This window comes from Sphaerodactylus townsendi, linkage group LG07 (assembly GCF_021028975.2).
Source record: "Sphaerodactylus townsendi isolate TG3544 linkage group LG07, MPM_Stown_v2.3, whole genome shotgun sequence".
Lineage (NCBI taxonomy): Eukaryota > Metazoa > Chordata > Lepidosauria > Squamata > Sphaerodactylidae > Sphaerodactylus > Sphaerodactylus townsendi.
Window position 1 is genome coordinate 86,546,858 of NC_059431.1, and position 21,801 is coordinate 86,568,658.

At 43.6% G+C, this 21,801-nt stretch overlaps 1 protein-coding gene across 7 annotated transcripts in view; it reads left to right on the forward strand.

Annotated features, from left to right (window-relative positions):
- Nucleotides 1–21,801, forward strand: part of CNTLN (centlein) — a 221,399-nt gene that overhangs the window by 25,479 nt on the left and 174,119 nt on the right. For 4 of the 7 annotated variants that reach the window (XM_048504012.1, XM_048504015.1, XM_048504014.1 and 1 more), the window contains exon 3: nucleotides 1,529–1,597. The exons of the other annotated variants lie outside the window; for them this stretch is intronic. In XM_048504012.1, coding sequence (XP_048359969.1) covers nucleotides 1,529–1,597 — 69 coding nt within the window. The remainder of the gene's footprint in view (nucleotides 1–1,528; nucleotides 1,598–21,801) is intronic. 7 annotated transcript variants of the gene reach the window in all.

A 21,801-nucleotide genomic window follows, 5' to 3' on the forward strand; every position in this document is an offset into this window, starting at 1 on the left:
ATTTCAGGCTTTCAAGTGGCTTCATTGGGGAAAACGACAACTGTAATGAAAAGGATTATTGAAATGTATGGCATACTAGGTTCCAGGCAGCTGCTATTTATCCCATACCTCAGTGGCCTCAGAGCTAGGAGCACCCACCCTTCATGGGTGGGGGGCTGGGGATTGCCCAATGGAAGATCAGGTATCTGTTTGGATGTGCTATTGCTTCCACAACCCAGCTACTTAGCCAGACTGGTTGGATGCAAAAAAAAAAAATCTGTTTTCACAGATGTCCTTTGCCAGCAGAAATAAACTCACAAAGCAATGAAGCAGAATATTTACTGTTCCTGGGGAGCTGGCCCAAGCTCCTTGCACAGGTCTTGGATAGCTGTCCTGTCCAGGCAGAAGCAATCCAGGTCGGTGCTGTCTGACAGATGGAGGGTGGTGATGCATGCCTACTATCAGTGAGCACAGCTTTGTTTCTGTTGTTGCATGCCACCCAAACATATAGCCCTGGTAATATGTGGATACGTTGCACAGCCAGCTGAGGACAGGCTGGCCAAGACATGTGAGAGAGGGTGTGTGGTTCAAAATGATCAAATGAGCTTGTTCTCCAGCCACCCTTGAGCCCTACCCCATCATTGCCTATCCCTGTCTTCCCTGTCTGCATGGCCTCCTCCAGATGCCTGGTGTCCATTGTGAAACAAGAAGGCAAGGTCTGACCAGGGGTTCTTTGGCTTCCTCATGCCTCAGCCCACATCTGCATACCTCTGTGGGTGGCATGGCCCTGCAGTGTCAAGCAGTGGTGCTGGTCACTGCCATCCAACTGGACAGAGGCTGAGAAAGTGCTGCTGTACGGGTCGGTAGTGGAACATACAAGGATAGCCCTTGCAGCTGTTTTCTGGTGCATGGTGGTAGAACAGGTCTCTGCTCTTGGGCATGCCACCTGGACGTAGCTACCCAACCTGAAGAGTTGGAGCAATTTTTTTGGCCCTGATTAGGAATGCATGTGTACTGCCATTGCACAGGGTGTCCTTTATGAGCAGGCAGTGATGGAGAATCTGTCTGGTACGGTGTCTGCCCAAGGTAGTGGGCAGCCACCTCATCAAGGTCTTGTGTATGAATTTGAGGGTCCTGGTACTTTTGCAACCTTGCTTGAGGGCTCTCCCCCACCCTCCCCACACACCTTGATAACTCCTGCCTTCTCTCTGTAGGTGACTGCTAAAAAGGGGACACCATTGCAGGACCATTCATAGAGGTGGCTGAGGGGAGCTAGCACCAAAGGCACCAGGACTCAGACCAGGGCCCAAGGGAGGAAATGGCTACCCCAAATGTGGCCACCCTATCTCCCTCACCAGGTAGCTTATCTGGGACCCAAGAATCCAGGACATGTCCCCTTGTGCCAAGCCAGGAGGAGATAGAATTGAACAATGGGGAGGAAGACCACAGAGATCAGACTGCAGAGGTGACTGTGAAGCAGGGTGATGGTGCCAAAAAAGATGGTAATGAATGACAACATGGGCTGAGGCTCTGCTCTCTGTCCCCACAGCCCAGGACGTTCCCCCCTGATGTTTGAAGGTTATGTTGTGGACCACCTCCGTGCCCTGAGTTCCACAAGGTGAGCTGTGGTGGCTAGGCTAGTCATTCTATGGACAGTTGAGCATCACAGAGTCCCTGGTGCCAGCGGCTGGTGAGCCCATGCAAGGTGAGCCCATGCATCAGGGGTACTCAAGTGTCTTCACATGCACAGTGATGGCAGTGGAGACTGGGAAGGATGCAGGAGCCAGAGAAGAGCTATGTCCTCTGAAGCCGGGTAGTGTGGCGACTGGTTCCCTAGACTGATGTTCTTCCTATTCCTCCCACCTGTTGTCCACATGGGTGGTAGTTAAGCAGCTGGAGAGCAGCCAAGACTGGTGGAAATCCTTATCCAGGGGTCAGCAGTAGATGGAAGGGCTGGCAATGTCTGTGTCCTCACTTGCTGGACACCTGGAGGGGCTGCTTGCTGTAGCAAGGAACATTGGGGAGGCACAGATGTGCACGGGGATGCTGCTGGGAGACCTGTCAGAAATACTTTGAGCCTCTGCACAATGCCTTGCTCAGGTGGCTCCCTTCCTGGTGCACTACCAGCAGGGCCAGCACAGAGACATCCTCGGCAGCTTGGGCATCCTGCTTGAAGGTGCAGCCACCAGTAAGCAGCGGACACCCTGACTGCAAAACATCCCTCAACATCTCCCTATTCCTCTTCTGATGTGTGGGCAGGTAGCCATGTTTGTTGATGAGGGGGATATCATGGTCCATGGTAATGCTGTCAGTTGGTTTGAGATTTCTGGTGGTATTAAGATGTATATGTTTCTGACAGCAAGTCAAGATCCCTGGCCACAGCCTTTTCTGCCTTTGTGCTTTGATGGGTGCTTGGTTTGGCCCAGTGGTAGGATCCAAACATTTTAGTAACAGGTTCCCATCATGGTGGTGAGATTCAAACAGTGGCGTAGTGCCAATGAGGCTGGGCATGGCATGACGGGGGCGTGGCCGGGCATTCTGGGAGTGGGGCATTGCTGGGCAGGGCTGTGGCAAGGCCTTGAGGCGTGGGAGAATAGATACATGAGTGCAGGCTGCCACACACACCCGGTGCACCTCCTGCCAGGACTGCTTCCCAAGAGTTCTGGCGCTACTGCTGAGGGAGGAGGAGAGCAGTAACTAAAGACCAAAAATCCACGCGGCAAAATCACCAATTAGTAACCCCCTCTCGCATTTTACACAAATAGTGAAAGTAAACTACTCTCGGGAACCTGTGAGAACCTGCTGGTTTGGCCTCTGGTTTGGCCACTGATTATTTTTGTCTGCCCTGTCTGTCGTGGCCTTGCCACCTCACTAAAACTTTTCCAAGAAATGCTGCAGCACTGTTGCTGGGGATACTAATGTGGTTGACACTGAGTTCCTGCCAGCTACTGCATAAACCAGGGGTAGGGAACCTGCGGCTCTCCAGATGTTCAGGAACTACAATTCCCATCAGCCCCTACCAGCATGGCCAATTGGCCATGCTGACAGAGGCTGATGGGAATTGTAGTTCCTGAACATCTGGAGAGCCGCAGGTTCCCTACTCCTGGCATAAACAAACCCTACAGGGAGTGGACTTGTAGTGTCACATTGCCACCATGACCAGATGCCACAATACTAATGGCCCTCAGGGTCGCTCTGTTAACCAATTAATTGACAAAATGTTGCTGCCGTTTAATAATCTTTTGATAATGCATTCTGAAATAAGTTTTTGTCTGTTTTTCCCTTGACTGACTGAAAAGTATTCAGCTATTTCAGCTTTATTTTTTTCTGATAGATGGGAGGACATAGATACTTGAAAATATTATGTAATTTATTATTTTGTATTCTAGATACACTTGCTGAAAATGAATGGTTAATAGCTACATGTTTTATAACTTGGTAAAGTTTGGCCCTGTTAAATAACATTTTATTTAACAGGGTCAAACTTTATCTAGCTATAGAATAATTGGTTATTAACTGTTCATTTAGAATAACATTTCAGTTACAACAAATAACCATACATTTGGAATAACATTTTAACAGTGCCAAACTATTAAATTACTGTTGATTTTATTGAGATATTTTATAGATTCAGAGAGATGTCTTGCAGCACAAGGCTGTCTATGGTTGTAGCCTCATCCATTACAGCAGAGTGTTAAGGGGTAACACATCTCTTACTCAGGATGTCTTTTCTAGAGTGTACTGCTCGAAAGAAGAAGAGCTTGGATTTATACCTCCCTTGCTGTCCTGTAAAGGGACTCAGGGGGGCTTGTGACTGGCCCAAGGTCAGCCAGCAGGAATGTAGGAGTGGGGAGACAAATCTGGTTCACCAGATAAAAGTCCATCACTCATGTAGAGGAGTGCGGAATCAAACCCGGCTCTCCAGATTAGAGTCCACTCTCTCTTAACCACTACAACACGCTGGTGTATTTCAAATGATTAAAAGATTTTGGACATGGGTGGACTTCTTTTGTTTTTCTTCATATTTGTCCAGCATAGACCACAGATTGGTTTCAACTGATATACTCAGAATTTCTTCACAGTTGTCCGGGCGCGAGTCCCAACGCGGCACCCGGACTTGTGACGGGGCCGTGTGAGGCCGCAGCCACGCCCACTCCCGAAGAGGAGACCCCTGTCAATCCGCCGCCTCACTACCCTGCCGGGATTCTGCCGCCCTTCCATGGCGACTCACCGACTCAGGAATCGGTTGGCCTATCGATCTATCAACCCGTCGATCCTTCGACCTGTCAATCAGCCGATCCGCCGGCACGAGTGCGCCGTGCGGAGGGGGTGAATGGGCGGGGCTCTGAGCCTGGCCGGGCTCGCCCAGCCTCAGCTGAGAGTGATAGTGGAGATGAGAAGAGACGACAGCTGGGACGGGGCAGAGGGTTGAAAGGGAAAAGGGGATATAAGGGGGTGGGAAAGGAAGCTCAGGGGCGTTGGCTGAGGGAAGAGGGTGGAAGGGAGAACTGGGTGGAGGCAGGGAAAGAGGACTGTGCAGCCCAGGAGGGCAGGGAGAGGGAGAGTCCAGCAGACCAGCTGTGCGGGGGAACAAGCTGGGGGACTTGTGTTGGGTCCCAACCCTGTGAGGGTGCAACAGGGAAGGGAGAATGGTGGGAAGCCCAGTAGGCGGACCAACCCTCACTCAGTGAAGTAACAGAGCGAGAGGAAAGGCGCAGGAAAGGTGACAGGGTACGCCCACAGCTGAGGCACCCTGTGGCCGAGACTATTTAAGACACCGGTTGGGGAGGACAACCCCCAGGTAAAGGGAGGTGGGACAGCACACTCGCCCCAGGGGGACGGGCGGTCAAGGAAGGCACCACAACAGTTAAGGCGCTCAGGTAGTGTTTACTAATCCCTTGTATACCCTTTTGGCTAAGAACACAACTGATTTGCCTGATCCTTTGCAAGGTAATTAGCAACTCGGAGGTACTAGGTGTTCTATTGGAAATGAGGTTGTAGTTCAAAGGTGAATCACAGAGTACCTTCTTTCTGCATTAGGAGAGCCTTCCTGGACTGACTGTTCATTTTCAGTTTAAGATGCTTGACTGGTTATTGTACTTTGATAGAGCTGCTTACAGGGAATGGAACTCTTGTACTTGGAAGGAGAAGATATCAGTTATGAATCCAGCGGAACTTTCAGAGAGCAGAATTACTTGAATCTTATGTGCAAGGCACCGTTTGGAGCAGAACTGAAAGGAGCAGCCCTCAATTTGGTGAAAGTAGTTTTGACTAGTTAAGGTAGAGAACAAAAGAGGGCGAGTCTAATGAAATCTTAACTCTAGTGCTAGTAAAATGGAGTAGACTAAGCTAGCTATTCTGATGCAGGCGTGGAAGCCTTAGTCCTTGAAGATGGGACTCTATCCTTAACTGAACATGACGGTTCTAAGAATTATGCTATTTGAATAGCTGATCCTATTTATGCGAGTAATCCAGAAGAAAATGCCTGAAAAATGCTATGGGGAGAGTCTGAATTCCCTGTGAAGTGGAGGAGAGAAGCATTGAATAATATGGAGGGGAGGGCTGTAGGAAATTTCCAGATGACTTGGAAAGCTCTTTCTTTTTCTCTATCCGATTCTATTGCTAGTTGAATTTTGGTGACCCAGTGGAACTGCAGATCTTAAACAGGTTTCCCCAGAATCCTGTACCATAGTTTGCATTGCAAACAGCAGCGTTCAGGCATTTTAATTAGGTCTGTGTTTAGGATCGGACTGCAAGACTTCTGCCAATTATCTCATGTGAGCTTGACATAGCAATTAATGTATTTGTTTACATGAACCAAATAGTAATCCTGATAACATGTAGTTGACGAATGCATCTAAACTTGCTGTTATTGGTTAATATATTTGTTTTTTCTATGGCTCTCCTGTAACAGCAAAAGAGGTCAAGCTGGTTGCAGTCTAAAATTGATTTTCCTTGGTGGAATGCCTAAGCAATCTGTTGGGTATTACTTTACTCTGCATGTGTGTTTTTTATTCACCAAGGATGACCAGCAAATGAATGAAGCAATTTATTTAAAGAACTGTAACTTTTCAGTCCTTACTCGTTTCCTAATTGTTTAATAACTTTATGGATAAGTAAAGTAAAAAAGATTATTTGATGGCCTAGCAAACTAGTTTCCAATGATGGGGCCTCAAGTGGAACATGGAAAAACAGTGGAGAATCTTGTATTACTATTTTGTTGACACAAAAAGAGGATGAATTGAAAAATTTGATTCTTTACAACATACTTTTTTCAGTATTTTTACGACATACTTTTTTCAGTATACTTCTTTACGACATACTTTTTACCAAGGAAAATTGTAGCATGGCAGAAGGGAGAATGCCTAGCTTTGAAGCAAAAAAAGAATAGGTGTAGACAGGTATTTGGTCTAATCATCTTTATTTAACCACTTCATGTTGCAGTAGGTTTTCTTTTTGCAACCCTTTTAAGAAGTTCCTTTTCTGCGAAGCATCTTAATTAAGTTTAATTAAGCTGCATGGTTGAAAAAAGTCATTTGGGAAAACCCACCTTTGTACTGATATGACGTGGGAATATTTTAACATTGAACAAAGGAAAGTTACTTCTCTTTTTCAGAAGTCTTTCATGTTCCCAAATTGGGATTGGTGCCCTAAAAATTTCAAAATTAAATTGAAAGCTCATTGCCAGTAGTGAGGATTTGTGGAATAGATGGAGTCGATTTCATTCTTCAGTGTTTGCTGCACTTGTTATTTGGTGACTATAACTATATTCTGTTTTATTATTCAGATACAAACAAAAAAAAGTATCTTTACTGTGCAAATGAGAAAACCTTTTGGGATATGCTAAAGCCTCCAGGTATTTTCAAACAAGCCATTGTAACAGTATCTCCATGTTAGTGTACTTTCCAACTACTTTAAATACTATTGATCTCTGAATTATGTAAAAAAGGTGTATGTTTTTTCTAGTTCATTTGCTTTTTGAAACTTTTTAAATAAAAATAAGCACAGATAAATACTTCATCAGTATTTTGTGTTACCTGTGTTTATCAGGTAAAATCGGGAAGCACTTCTGTTGTATAGTAAATGTTTAAAGAAAAATATTGAATTGAAAAAGTAATTAACTTTTTTTGAAGACCTTCTCTTCAATGTTTCAGAGGGATATTAATCCTGGAAGACTTTACTCATAATAGATTGTGGCCTCTGTCTAGCAAACAAGTGTATGCTTATGAAAGGAATAGTATGAAAAAATATAGTTGCTGAATGGGGAAAATGGTATAAGATGAGCCCTGTATGTGAAACTGGATTCCTCCTAATCGGGGGTTGAAGAATATAATGAAAGGTGAGATTCAGTTGTTCCCCCACCCCAACTGACATGTGGAGATCATGAAACCCTTCTAGTATAGAGCCCTAGACAGAGGCGTACCAGGGGTAAATGGCGCCCGGAGACAAATTGTCTCCATGACGCCCCCCAGGCTCTGCCCCTGCCCTGCCCACCTCGGTGGGGTTGAGGGGGCTTGGAAGCAGCAGGAAGTCCTGCTGTCTCATCATTTTTGTGTGCCTCGGACAGGGTCGAAGCACGCGAAAATGACGTGACAGCAGGACTTCCTGGTCACGTGGGGGGTCAATTTTGCGCCCCCCATGTGACCAGAAGAGTGGCGCCCGGGGACAAGGGGTACCCCTTGTCCCTAGGCAGATACGCCACTGGCCCTAGATAAGATTCAGCTTCTTGGAACTTGACTTTGCAGGACAGCAGGTTTCAGCCAATTTTTCTCCAAGTTCCTTTCCTTTTGAGATAATCCATTGGCTAAATTTATAGTGACTAATGCTTATAAAAGCTGTTTTAGATCAGAATATAGAGTACTGCACCATTCAAATGCCGCTGCGATGGACCCCTCTGCCCTTTCCTATTTTTCTGAGGCAGGCTAAACACTTTCTGACCAGGCTTGTCAGATTTTCCACTTTTTCCCTGGACTGAGCTGTTTAGTATGGTAGCTTGTGGTAAAATAAAGCACTGTCGCTCAGCCCTATAAGTCCTCTAGAAGGTAAAAGGAGCCCGTTATTTTAACTCTTGGCAAATTCCCTTGTTGAGGCACCAAATAAACCTGAGGCAGGGTAAACAAACATAATCAAAATTTATTTAACAGAGGAGATGGGATTGAAGAAACTTCAGATGGAAGATAAAATAAGTTGGAGAAATATATAATCCATGCAACGATCACCTCTAGGCTGGATTATTGTAACTTGCTCTACGTGGGCCTACCCTTGAATTTGGTCTGGAAATTGAAGCTCGTGGAACATGTAGCCGCTCGACTCCTAGCTGCGGTTTTGAGCAAGGAACATATTACTCCTGTCCTTTACCAACTATACTGGCTGCCGATCGAGTATCGGGCCATTTTAAAGGTTTTGGTTTTAACCTTTAAGGCCGTGAGTGGTCTTGGACCCACATATCTGAGGGACCGCCTCTCCCCATATTGCCCGATAAGGTTCCTCCGCTCGTCGGAAGCAAACTTTCTGGAAATCCCCGGTCCAAAAGACGCCCGGCTAGCTTCAACAAGGGACAGGGCCTTCTCGGTTCTGGCCCCTACCTGGTGGAACAAACTCCCTACAGAGGTTAGGGCCTTGTGGGATCTGAGCAAGTTCCGCAGGGACTGTAAGAGGGACCTGTTCCACCAGGCTTTTCCATCTGTCCAGCTGGGTTGAACCATCATATTATACTGTGGCTTCCTGGGGACTGTGCAGGAAAGTCGCCATCTTTGAATATTGGATCTGTTTTCTGGAAGTCTTGTGTTTCAGTAGCTTAGATGTTCAAAGATGTTCCAGATACTTCAGTCTTAAGGATTATTACTGGGTATAATAGGCTGGTACTTTTATCAAGTACCCTCAGCCTTGTCTTAGAAACTCGCAACTTAAACATAAATCTCTCTCTGGAGATAAAACAAAGCAAAACCCCCAAATGCTCCAAACTAACTGGTCCCAGGAATTCTTGTTCCTTGAAGATCTGTTCCTGTCCTGTTTATATGGCCTGCCCTGGAAAGACTGGCCTTCTACCTCACTTTGGCCCTCAATAAACTACCGGTTCTCCCTTTCTGGGTGTAATTTTTGCTCTCACAGCTCAGGCATACAACCTCAGAGTATATATATTTAACACAGTTAAGGCAATCAGATGTTTACCTAAAGGAACCTGAATCCAAAAGCATTCCCAACTTCTCCTCTCATAGAGATATTCTCCTCCCTCTTTAAGTCATAGAGTTGTAGTGCAGGTTAGCATCAGGTTGCTTCCCCTGTTCCTAGGCATTTATTCCCAACTCTGAAATGTAAACAACCTGGCCTTTAGATAGAGTGTGCTTTTTAGATTCATTTATACTGTACAGCATAGGTGTCAAACTCGCGGCCCTCCAGATGTTATGGACTACAGTTCCCAGCATGCTGGCAGGGGATGATGGGAACTGCAGTCCATAACATCTGGAGGGACCCGAGTTTGACACCTGTGCTGTACAGTTTGTCACAGCTGCATTTTCCATTTTGCCTAGGGGTGGGATGGGGTGTAGGTGCAGCATGCTTTTGAGGGTCAGGTTAGAGCAATTGGGCTCTCTTTTCTAATCCCTAGATGATTAGAATCAACATCACAATCCTAAACCCTTCTAAACCCATTGATTGTAGTTGCAAGTTAATGCGACTAGAAGCCGCTGAACATTGCTTTTTTATGTCTCTAATTCACTCACATTTTTCTGCTTTTCCTCTCTTCCAGTTTGCTTCCTATCCCTCATTCTCCTGTTTCTCTGTTCCTTTCTTCTCTCCCTACCAATTCAAAATGAATTTTGCATCCGAACAGTGGTGACATTAAGAGTAGTAGCTGGCCACACAGTCACTATTAATGCATCTTCAACATTTGTTGTCTTGTTGGGATTAAGTACATTGTAGGATTGTTGCAGGTAGGCTGTGCATCATATTTTAAAAAGTTAGTAAGTTTATATGCAGACTTTGTGTCTGTGCAGTCATTGGCATTTATTGTATTATTGCATAGTTGGAATTTGGTGAATCAAGCTTCAGTTGCCAGGTGGCAGCGTAAAAATTGCTCAGTTTTGATCCCCTTAAGAGCCCTGTATTAACATAGAGATTGTTGACTTTGGTAGTCAGACATGCAACCTTAGAAAGGCTACTATACTAAAAAGACATTACATGCAGCTTCTCTCCCCCTGCACAAAAATACTCAGTGGACTTCAGCAAAGAAATACTTCCTCTCTCTCTCTCTCACAGACACACACTCATTGTCAGGTGGGCTGGGTAGATGGGGCAAATGAAAAGGAACAGCCATGGGAAAACTGTGCAAGAATGTACAATACAATTTGTAGCACTTTTAGATGCTCAAAAAAGCAGGACATTTTTCAAGTATTGGAGGTACTTCTCAAAATTTTCAGTCAAATCACTATTTGAACAGGGGCTGATTGCTTCATTAGTACTTGAAATGAAATACTAGAAAAAATTATATAAAAGAAAGTTGAAGATTATAAACACTGTGTTTGTAGCTTTTTATGTTACAACTGTTATTTCCTACATTTAAAAAAATCCCTGTTCAAATGGTGTCTCGATATATCCCTGCATCTTTATGTGTTTCCACTTATCAAAGAAATGCAGGCTTCTTTTATTCTGTCTTACTTCAAACATTGCTTGTATGAGAAATGCTGGGTACTTTATTCAGTGAGGGCAAGGATGTAACCAACTGGAATCTGTTTAAACTACTTGGTCTGTTGGGTTTCTAGTCTGCAGTAGACTAACACCAATTTTGCAGCCAAATGTTTAAATTCATGAGCAAGGTTTTAAGTGTCAGCTTCCTCTAGGGATGGTGGATTACATCTAGCTTGGCCCTCAACAGTGGGACACTGCTTTGTTAATAGATGAACAATGCTATTCTGTTGTTTTGCTGTTAATGCGGGGTTGGGTGTGTATTTGTACCGCCCTACTGTACTGTTCCTCTAAAAAAATATAATGAAGTGGCAGAATTTAAATATTGTGTGATTTATTTTTTATTTTTGGGGGCAATATCAAGTGATCTTGTTTATACTGAATCATTTAGCACTGCTCATTGATTATGCTGCCTATGGGCAGATTAATTCAATCAATGAAACCCTGTCATTTTTCAGCTTCCCTCATCGGTTAATCATACTATGCAGTCCAGTGACATTTATAAACTGATTACCCATATTGTCACCAAAAGATATTAAACTCACCATTACTTTTAGCCTTATTCATCTATTAAGATCTTTTACGTGCACTAATAAATATTTTCTTTGTGAGCGTATCTTAATATAGGTTTTGAAATAAGTGTTTTGTTTTAAGTCAGCTCCCCCGTTATCACTTAGTATGCTGGCTAGAATCACATTGCGTTTAGGTGAATAACCTTTACCTCTAAGGTCAAATAATTGTGATTGTTGAAAATTGATGAAAGTTTAATATCCTGTTTCATTAAAAATTCTCAGAACATTGAACATAAGTCAACATTCCATGGAGAAGAAAGTATTACACAGCTTGCATGTGTGCATATCTGCATATCGGAGCACAAAATATTGACATGATAATTGCAGTCAAGCCTGAGTGAACAGTGGCCTGTGGGAATTCAGCTGGTGTTGTACCAACTGGATGGCTGCTCAGGACACAGTTTGAAATGCAAGGTGCAAGTTAGCACTTTATTCAGCACAGGCAGGCATCATTTAAAAATCCTTGGGGGAAACCCTGGTGATGTGCAGATGTTAAACCAGTCTGTTCTGAAGTGCTGATATTTTTGAGCACTGTACGAAACTTGTGCATTTTACATGAGAAAACGCTTGCAAAATTAAGGAGAAAATATGGATGCTTAAAATATTCAGGTTAATGCTTTAACCATAACCTCTACGACACAGAGTAGTGCATAAAGAATCCTCTCCATGTGTATTGCTGTAGAAATTGTAATAGAGCTTCATCATTCAGTTTATGAGTGCAAAAAAGGCCAGTTATTTTTTTCTGAATTAAGCTTCTTTAGGAGACAAAAGAGTACAGAATGAAGTACATAGGGCAGAGCAAGGAGTGGAATGGTTAACAACACAATCCTATGCAGTGTTACTCCAGTCTAAGCCCATTGAAATGAATGGGCTTACTGGAGTAACTCTCTTTCTGATTGCACTGCAAATGGTTTTAATTTTTATTTGACACTAAAATACCAAAACAAAACATTGTCTCATTCTTAACATATGGATAGTATATAAAAACAGATTACATTCAGGCTTAGATATCCCCATATTTTGTAAATGTTTTTGTAAATTCTCTTTACATACAAATTTGAATTGGCGGTGTCACAGTTTTTATTTTACGCCCAATATGTGTTAAATTGAATATAAAATTAGACCCTGTTCTTTTGGCAATTAGCAGTCACTTCCAGAAACGAGTTTGAAGCACTCAGAAAACTGTTTAATGTATACATGATTACATTGATCACAATGTTATCAAATCTAAACACTTCAAAGCTCATTCACTTAATTATTCTCTTGAAATCTGGCTGTATTGTGCCTATTTCCCCCCATGAAGATAAATAATCATCATGTGTACTTAATATATATGAAAGGAGAACAGCCAGTGATACGCTTAAATAACCATCACCTATTTAAGGATACCTTTTTAATATCTGTAATTCTTCAGTTTTTTTCCCTCTTAATTTTTGTATTTCTGTGGCAAACTAATCCCAGCAGTTAATGGACTCAGGCTGGACCAACTGTGTGTGGGATTGCTTTGTTGAAAACAATCTGTAATGTAGAAACATTCATTATCAGAAAACTGTAAGTTCATTGACATTTATCCACCAAAATCTTGTAATAATGTTATACTTGATTCTACAAAACAGTTTGGCTAAGATTCAGAGAGCCATGTGGTTATCACAGCGTACCCAGCAGGCCTGGGTGTTCCTACCAATACCTGCATCTTCCCTACCACAAGAACAATCTCCTGTATTGATTCACAACCTGCTTTTGAAATCTTAAGTGATTTTCCAAAATTTCTTACAATGTGCTTGGGGAGATGGGTTTAAAGTCATGCTCTATGTGCATAGCAGAGCTGTTGATGCTCTGGCTTTATGTGCATTTTATCATTGTAAGCTGCAGTTAGCATCTACTTACAGTGTATATGAAGTCAGGATTAGTAATAGAACACTATAATGTACATATTAATTTATACTGTAGTTTCTTTATGTAATTTCATTTATTTATTGATCTCTGAATGCACTTCTCATAGATTATCAGTGGTTATCATCAACCAACCTCTGTGGTTAGGAAAGGGGCACAAATAGGAGGGTCTCTGTTAATGATTTTAACTGGTGAGTATATTGATAATGGATCATATAATTCTTTAAATATCCTGACCTCAAATTGTTTAATAGTAATCCTGTGCTTTGATTTGTGCTTCAAAACTTATAGGCGGTCAGTTTAGATCTCCAGTAATGGAAACTTAGTTTCTCAATAACTTGTGACAGTTAAATTGTCTTTATGTCACATTTTGTACTAATCGAAAACTTAAGAAGGAGCCATGTACAGCTCACTGTAATAATCTACCTATTGGACCAAGGAGTTTTATATGATATAGGAGATGGAAAAATAGCTCACAGTAACTATCCATACCTTGGAAAGAATTATGTAAACTGAAGCTCTGTTTACATCTTTGGCACAAATATAATTGATTTACACAGCTTTATATCTTGAAGAGTCTGTGTAAGGAAAATGCAAATAATAAAGTTCAAATAAATTACAACTGGCGGCCCATAAGAAATTACCAAGAAGAAGAAGATGAAGAGAAGAAGAGGAAGAAGAAGAGGGAGAAGAAGAGGAGGAGGAGGAGGTGTTGGATTTATATCCCCCCTTTCTCTCCTGCAAGGAGACTCAAAGGGGCTGACAATCTCCTTTCCCTTCCCCCCTCACAACAAACACCCTGTGAGGTAGGTGGGGCTGAGAGCTCAGAAGAACTATGACTAGCCCAAGGTCACCCAGCTGGTGTGTGTTGGAGTGCACAGGCTAATCTGAATTCCCCAGATAAGCCTCCACAGCTCAAGCGGCAGAATGGGGAATCAAACCCAGTTCCTCCAGATTAGAGTACACCTGATCTTAACCACTACGCCACTACTGGTGTACAATTCCACAATTTGGAAATCCGCCAATACTCCTTAAAATCTGTCCTTCCAGAATTCTTTGTGCTTGTACTAGTGCTGAAAGGGGCAGAGTCAGCATTAATCCACGCCCTGAAACCTTTTGGCCTGGGAACACCCACATTTGCTGGTACGAACTTACGCTGGTAAAAAGGTAGGTGCAGTCCATGGAGCTGCATAGAACAGTTCCACAAGGGTTGGGGGAACATCCTTGTCGGTTTGCTGGCTGCTTAGGAGGCAGCTTGGCTGCACCATGTCTGCTGTCCCCAGCTGCAGTGCAGCTAAGCCTCCCCCTTTGGATTGCACTGTAAGATACCGTATATACTCGCATATAAGCCGAGTTTTTCAGCCCTGTTTTAAGGCTGAAAAATGCCCCCTCGGCTTATACACGAGTCACCGCTTACCAGCAATCACAAGTGCTTGTTGCTGCCCTCCCCGAAGGGCGAAGGGTAAACCCCCGCAGCCAGCGGGCTCTTCAGGCCTCTGCCAAGGCTGGGGGCGTGGCCCAGGACGACCTCCCTGCAGCTGCACAAATGGCTTGTTGCTGCCCTCCTCAGAGGGTGAAGGGGGAACCCGGAGGCACCCGGCTGGCTGGGGTTCCTCAAACCCCAGCCGGGAGGCAGAGGGTAGTGACATCAGGGGGAGTCACTGCCCAAATAAGGAGCTTCCTCTGCCTGCCGGCTGGCTGGGTTTCCTCAAACCCCAGCTTCCTACCCTCAGCTTATACACGAGTCAATAAGTTGTCCCAGGTTTTGGTGGTAAAATTAGGTGCCTCCGCTTATATACACGCGTATATACGCGTATATACGGTACATCTTTTCAGACATTCTGCAACAAAATGCCTCCTAGGGCTTGTGTGAGGCACTGTGCCTCACCGTGCCCAGCCCCTGGCCAAACTCTGCCTGCTGCCCCTATGCCCAGCTCCTGACCAAGCTCCCCACCCCTGCAAAACTCCGCCTGCCATTAAAAAAACACCCTTTCCTCCATCCCTCTGAGGCCCCTTCTGCACAGCATAGGCAGAGTGGGTTGCAGTTGTGATAAAGAAACCTGCTCTCCTGTTTTTTCATTTGCATACCACTGTGCAGACAGCCAACGGAGCCCGCGGAACCAATTCGGGTTGCTGTTGCGCCTTCACTCAGTGGCGCTTTTTTTCAGTACTTACCTCCTTCGGCTGTGTTGCTACGTGGGGAGGCAGGAATGGACCCCTCCCTGCAAACCTGCATGCAGCTGAGAGGCGGGACCTCTACCAATAAAGGGAAGTGCGGCTGATTAAAGCGCTTCCGTTCGCTTTCGAGTGGCTACAACCCGTATTAAAACAAATGAATCTCACAAAACCCACTCCAGGGGAGATAACATGGGCAGCCTCACTTTAGGGGTGGGAGCTGTGCAAAGCCCCCCCCCCCCGAATGGGTTTTTCCTGTCCCCAGCCTGGGTTTATTGGCCTGTGCGGAAGGGACCTGAGCAGCACCAGGGCTGGCAACACACTGTGCCCTCCCTGGCCTTGTACCCACTCCTGGTGTGTTGCCAGCCACCGCACTGTTCAGAGTAATGGAGGAGAGTTAGGTGTATTTTGAAATACAGTTAGCTTTCCTCGGTACCTCCAAGTGGAGCTGAGGCTGGCAACACACTGGGGGCGGGGGGAGTTTGGTGGGAGGTGGTGGCAGGGGGGCGGGGAAAGAGAGGGAGGGGCGGAGTCAGGGGGAATAAAATCTGCATAACTCCACATAGCATCAGCGTGAGTGTAAAGTAAGCTTTAGGTCAAATGCTCCCCCCCCCAGATATGTCATTGTTTTCAGCAGTTCCTAAACATGAACAGAGTTCAGAATTTTAAAAATCAGTTTCTTAGTAGAGGAAAATAACTTCTGAAGGAGAATCTACATATCAACAACTTGTCAGATTGAGCCCGCTGTATTTTTACTTTGTTCTAATTGTCTATGTTAATCATCAGTTAATTGATGGTACCATAGATTTTATTTGTATTTATTTTCATAATTTCTCTTCAACACTACTGCTTTGCAAATTTATTATAGGAAAGATAATATTTTATAAACTTCAGCAGTCCACTTTTGAAAATATTTGTGGTTTTTAGAAACTGTAGGTTCTGTTTTCACACCTCATTCGTAGTTAAATGCTTCCTGGTCGTCTCCAATATTTCATTTTTGACAACTCATTAAAAATGGGCCAAATCCCAGAAAATATGATCCTGTCATGTTGCATAATATATAGCGTGGGCCATATGCAATAGAAAATTGTTAGTTAATGATTTAGAATAATTTCTCAGATTTTTTGGCTTTCAGTGGTTGGTGAAAACTAACTGTGAGAAATCCATGTGGTTAAATACAGCTCTGTTAAACATTTAAAATAGGCGGTGCTCGTGGGAAAAGTGATTGGAGCTTAAAACTTGTACAAATTGACAGCCTCTCTTCACTCCATTTTTCATCCTAAAGAAGTCTGCAAATATTCTTAGCGCACATCATTATTGCTCATCAGTGGTTCTAATTAGCTAAACTGGAGTTTGTCTCAGTCATTGATCATCATCAAGTCTTTGACAGTGCCTGAATATATTTTTTTTCTTATTTGGGTGAACATTTTTAATGTATTATAGGCATGTACAGTGTATATTAATTGAATCAAGCATTTTTTTCCACGGTGCCGTTTACCTTTACAAGCAAACCTTCCTTCTGCTTTCCTCCTTTCCTCCCGTTTATCATACTTAAAATGTAGCAGCGAGTTCAATGATATGCTAGTAGCTTGAAGCATACAGCAGTATTACTTAGCATCTCTTTTGGGAGCTTCCCTGTAATGAGTATTGGAAGATATCCTATGCCACCAGGAGGAGCTGGTGATAAAATTCCATACCAGGTTTTAATTTATGCTAAAGGCTTCTGCTTGCACCCATTGTATACAAAAATGGAAGCATTTAGACAGCAACTTGGTGTTTCTGCTATTATTGTGATAACTAATGGAGACAAACTCCTGGCCAGTGTGTGGTATTGTCTTTCCTTTGTAGCCTGCAAAAAGAATTTATTTCTTAAAAGTCAGATGTTGGGTTCATGCAATTTTTTTTAAAAAAAACTCTTTTCTTTATCATTAAGCACAGTGTTGCTTGTGTATGCAGTTTTCCTTGTTCTTGAGTTAGACACTGTGGCCACAGTTCAGAATGAGGGTGTTTGTAATGTCCTGTATTGCAGTTGCTCTTTGCTTCTTGAACGAAGACCAGTGGGTTTATTAACCTTCAGTCTCTGCAAGTGTGGTGGGCCAGTTAGGACAGCCAGCCTTCTGATCAAACAGGATTCAATTGATTTTCAAAATATTCTGGGCATGTTTGGGAATCTCAGCAGCGACTCTTTTGCATTCTTTTGCACTCCTAACATCAATATGGAATACTGAATTGCTGAGGCGAGTTTAGGTAGATTGCTTCCATGAGTGACAAGTTTGAAAGAAGACCTTCCCTGTTGAAGGGAGATCTGGCCAACTGGAGGCTTGTTTAAGATGATTTCTGAGCAAAGTGATGAAGTGGGTAGTAGAGCCACTCTCAATTTATGTGAATGGTCCTTCTTCCCTCAGCCAAATCAGTCTCACTTCAGGTCTCATTCTGGAACTAAGGCATAAATAGTTACTCCGTGAGGTAATCTCCCTTTATAGTTGAACAAGAGAACTGTTTTCTTGTTGGCAATGCTTTAAGTGAAGGTGTCAGGGAGTCAGGCCTTCTATTTTAGTGGGATCTGAGGTAGATCATGATTTGACACTCTTCCTCTGCTTAAGGATACCTGTTTTTTGACATGTACCAAGATTCCTAGATGACCCCAAGTTGTGCCATGACACTGGTCAATGGTACTTTTTAACCAAGTGAAAAAAAGCCTCACTAATGTTTAAAAACATTCTTCTCACTGGAAACGCATCATAATCCAAAAGGATCTTTTCAACTGTATCACAGGAATGAGCAGGAATAGGCAGAGCCACCAAGGGCAAGAATACTAAATCCCCCAGTCCCAGGTTGCCTTGAGAGACCCGAGAAGTCCACTTGCCTCATTCCTCATTCTGGTCTCACTTGGTACCACTATGATTCCTGTAATCTGCTAGAAGCCTCTCTAGGAATATCTGATCACTCATGTTAACTGTTTGCCTGACTTTGGATCATAGTATGTTCTTGCACCAAGAGAGCACTAGCTTGTTTTCCAGTTGTGTGAAGAGTTGAAGAGAGTGATTATGGCTTCCCAGAGAATATTTTTATTTCAAGGATTGCTAAATTCCTTCCATCCCTCATTCTCTTTTTTAAAATGGGTGTGTGAGTGTGTGTATGTAGGCAGGGGGAGGCAGGAAGTTCATATTTGTGGGAATCTTTTACTGGGAGCCTGTTGTGGTTCGCAGCTTTACTAGAAGAAGGTGACACAGGAGTTGCAATGCCCATCAGTGTCTGGATTCTGTGTTTTTTTGGCCTTGAGAAGGAAGGGAGGAAATAAATGGTTTGAGCTATTTGGTCATCTAGGAGTGTCAAGAGGATACACTGCAGCCCAGAGCAACATGAGACATAGGCGTAGCTGCCATGGGGACATCCGGGGACAAATGGGTGTCACGTGGGGGGTAGAAAAATCGCCATCACACTTCCAGGAAGGAGGCTGAGCCTCGGTGTGACATTCGTGCGCCGCCTGGGCCAAGGCCTGCCCGAGCAGCATGCGCACGTTGCACTTTTTGCAGTCTGGTGGGAACTATACTTCCCAGGAGACCTTGCGAGCGAGTTGGGGCTTATGGATTACAGTAGGGCTCTTGCTACTTTTTTTTTTTAACAATATGAGCACTAGTTGTTGGTTCCTCTGGATGTTTCTGCAGATAGGGGGAATGGACAGACATTTTACATCACCATACCTACAACTAGCACAGCTATAAGTTGTAAGCAATATTTATGATTTCTCAGGAGCTCCTTTTTTCTGTAATTTATATGTGCTTAGCTTTTTGTTATTGAAATAAATGAGCCTGAAAATACCTTAACTGCATGTGCTCAAATTTTGTCTTTTATCTAGACTAGTAATGCCGTCTTAAGCAGGTCTACTTGGAATCCTGTTCATTGGGACTTACTCCAAGGGAAGTGTTCTTAGGGGTGCACAGTAAATGCCACAAATCTGTGATTGGTTGTTATTAGTTTTAAAAGGAAATAAAAATAGCAGAAACTTCAGTGTCACTTAAAGTATTTTTGTTCTTTCTTGTTTCTCTTGGTTTCTTCTTTTACAAAAAGAAGAGATAATGTTGGTCTAGTGATTGTGTAATTTTTCCACCTTGGAGTGTTCTGGATTTTTTTTGTTCTTTTCTTCTTTGATCATATTTCTTTTTAAAAATTGTTGCTAGTTACCAGTGTAATGTCTAAATAGTTACTAAATCGGGATTAGGTGTGTTATATAATTTATATTTAGATAATGTACTTCGTGGTGTTGTCTCCCTTGACACTGTGTAGCAGCTTAACAGATAGTAAATAATACAAATGTTTATTTTGGAAAGCAATCACCATCCACCATATAATTGTTTGAAGCCAGTAAGAAGTCTGGATTTTTCCTGGAATGAAGGAATGCTTAAAACATGGTTGCTGAAACACTGTTGACCAAAATTCAGGATGACCATAAATCACTTGTTTGTTCCTTATTGCAATCACTATGAGTACGTTATGTTGAATATTCCTAATGTTAAGCAAATATATTATTTCAGTACTGTAATAACCAGTTTTTGTTTGGTTTTGAGTACTGGATTCTAACTAATCAGATTGCTCAGGAGCTCTTTGGACATGACATTATTCTCTCTCTCTCTCTCTCGCTCTCGCTCTCTCTCGCTCTCTCTTTTCCCCAGTGTTTGACTGGGAACACTGTGGTGTCCAAAACATGGACGTGGTTGTCATTGTAATGACTTTTGTTTGCTTTGTAAGAAAAACCAGTGCTGCAGCCCAAACTGCATTTCATGAACTGGAATAGGTCAAGTCAGCCTGAAGGATTTTGATGCCTAAATAGTATCTTGTCAGGTACGACTCAAGAGACAAACAACAACAAAAAGCCAACATCACTTGGTGACCATTTGCAGGGAGTTTCTTCCTGTCTACATCATGCTCCAAACTCTGCATACAGTCCTAGATGGGCCGAATGCAAAGCCCACATGATCCCAGAAAAACAGTTTATTGGTTTAGTGCCCCCCCTCCGCTTTCTGTGTAGTCAAAGGTAAACCTTTTCCTTCCCATGAGTCTTTTGAAATAAAGAATATCAAGAAGGGGGACTTTGATCAACTTTCATCCATGAGGCTTGGAATACTTGACCTCTTCTCCCAGGGAAGACATGATTATCAGAGGATCATTTTACATTTTAGCTGATATTAATTAATCTTCAATTTCTAAGTTCTGTATTTCCCTTCTCCAGTTTCCCTCATCTGTCCATCTGTGTTTAGGATAAACATGAAAAATAGATGTTCATTTTTAGACTTCATAAATTTGGTTACCAATGGGCAGAAAACGTTGATGAGAAATAGCAGTTTGCCTTGCTAGAGACAAGGGACTTGCTCAGGTCTCCTTCCTAGCACAGCAGTGGGACTTTTTCCACAGTACACATGCACATTCTGAAAGCAGAGGTCTATGACTGTTCTAAGACAGTCCATCCGTTTTACAAAGAGTTCACCCTTCTCAGCTGGTGGCAGTTACTATCCAGCTAGGTATCATTCATAAAGTCTTTTTAAAGGTATGCACTCCACAGCTGATGCTGCACTCCTTTATATGACATATTTACCCTGGCTGTATTTGCCAGGGAATGGGAAGATTGCCACTGACCTCCAAGTAATCATAGAGCCATAGGCGTTGCTGCCACAAGAACATCTGGGGACAAATGCCTCGGACGCCCCCGTGGGAGTCACATGGAGGGAGAAAAATTGCCTCCACACTTCCAAGAAAAAGGAGGGGCGTGGCTGGGCCTTGACGCGACGTGCATATGCTGCGCCGAGGCCCAGCCACGCCCCTCCTCCTTCCCAGAAGTGGCTGGGTCTCCCCCCGCAGTGCCCTACCCCCACTTACCTGAGTTTAGCCGGCTGCTGCAAAGCAGCCTGCTGGGAACTACACTTCCCAGGAGACCAGGCTGCTTTTTCACCTGGCTGCTTTTTGCATTTTTCCCCGGGCACCATTTCCCCCCCTATGCCACTGCAAAGAGCACTGGTTTAGCAAGAAGTGGCCTGTTCTGGCTCATGGACAAAATAGTATGAGGTCACATGCAGCCCCGTGGTGATATACTGTATATCAGTGGTATACTGATCAGAGTGTCAGACTAGCATATGACTCAGGTTTGATTCTCCACTCTGTCCTGGAAGCCCACTGGACTCAGCCCAACTATGTCATGGAGATGTGAGGATACAGTGGTGGAGAGGATGACAATATAAGCTGCTTTGGGATCTCTGCTGGAGATGAAGGAAGGCCAAAAGACTAGTAAAAATATTATCCATATATGAGACTAGTTTCCAGGCAAAGGTGGGAAAGGCTAGTCCTGCTGAGTCACAGTTCTCTCAGAACTCTCTTGGCCCCCCTACCTCTGAAGCTATTGCGGGGAGAGGAAGGGAAAGGAGTTTGTAAGCCGCTTTGAGACTCCTTACAGGAGAAAAAAGTGGGGTATAAATCCAAACTCTTCTTCTTCAGCCATCTGCCATTT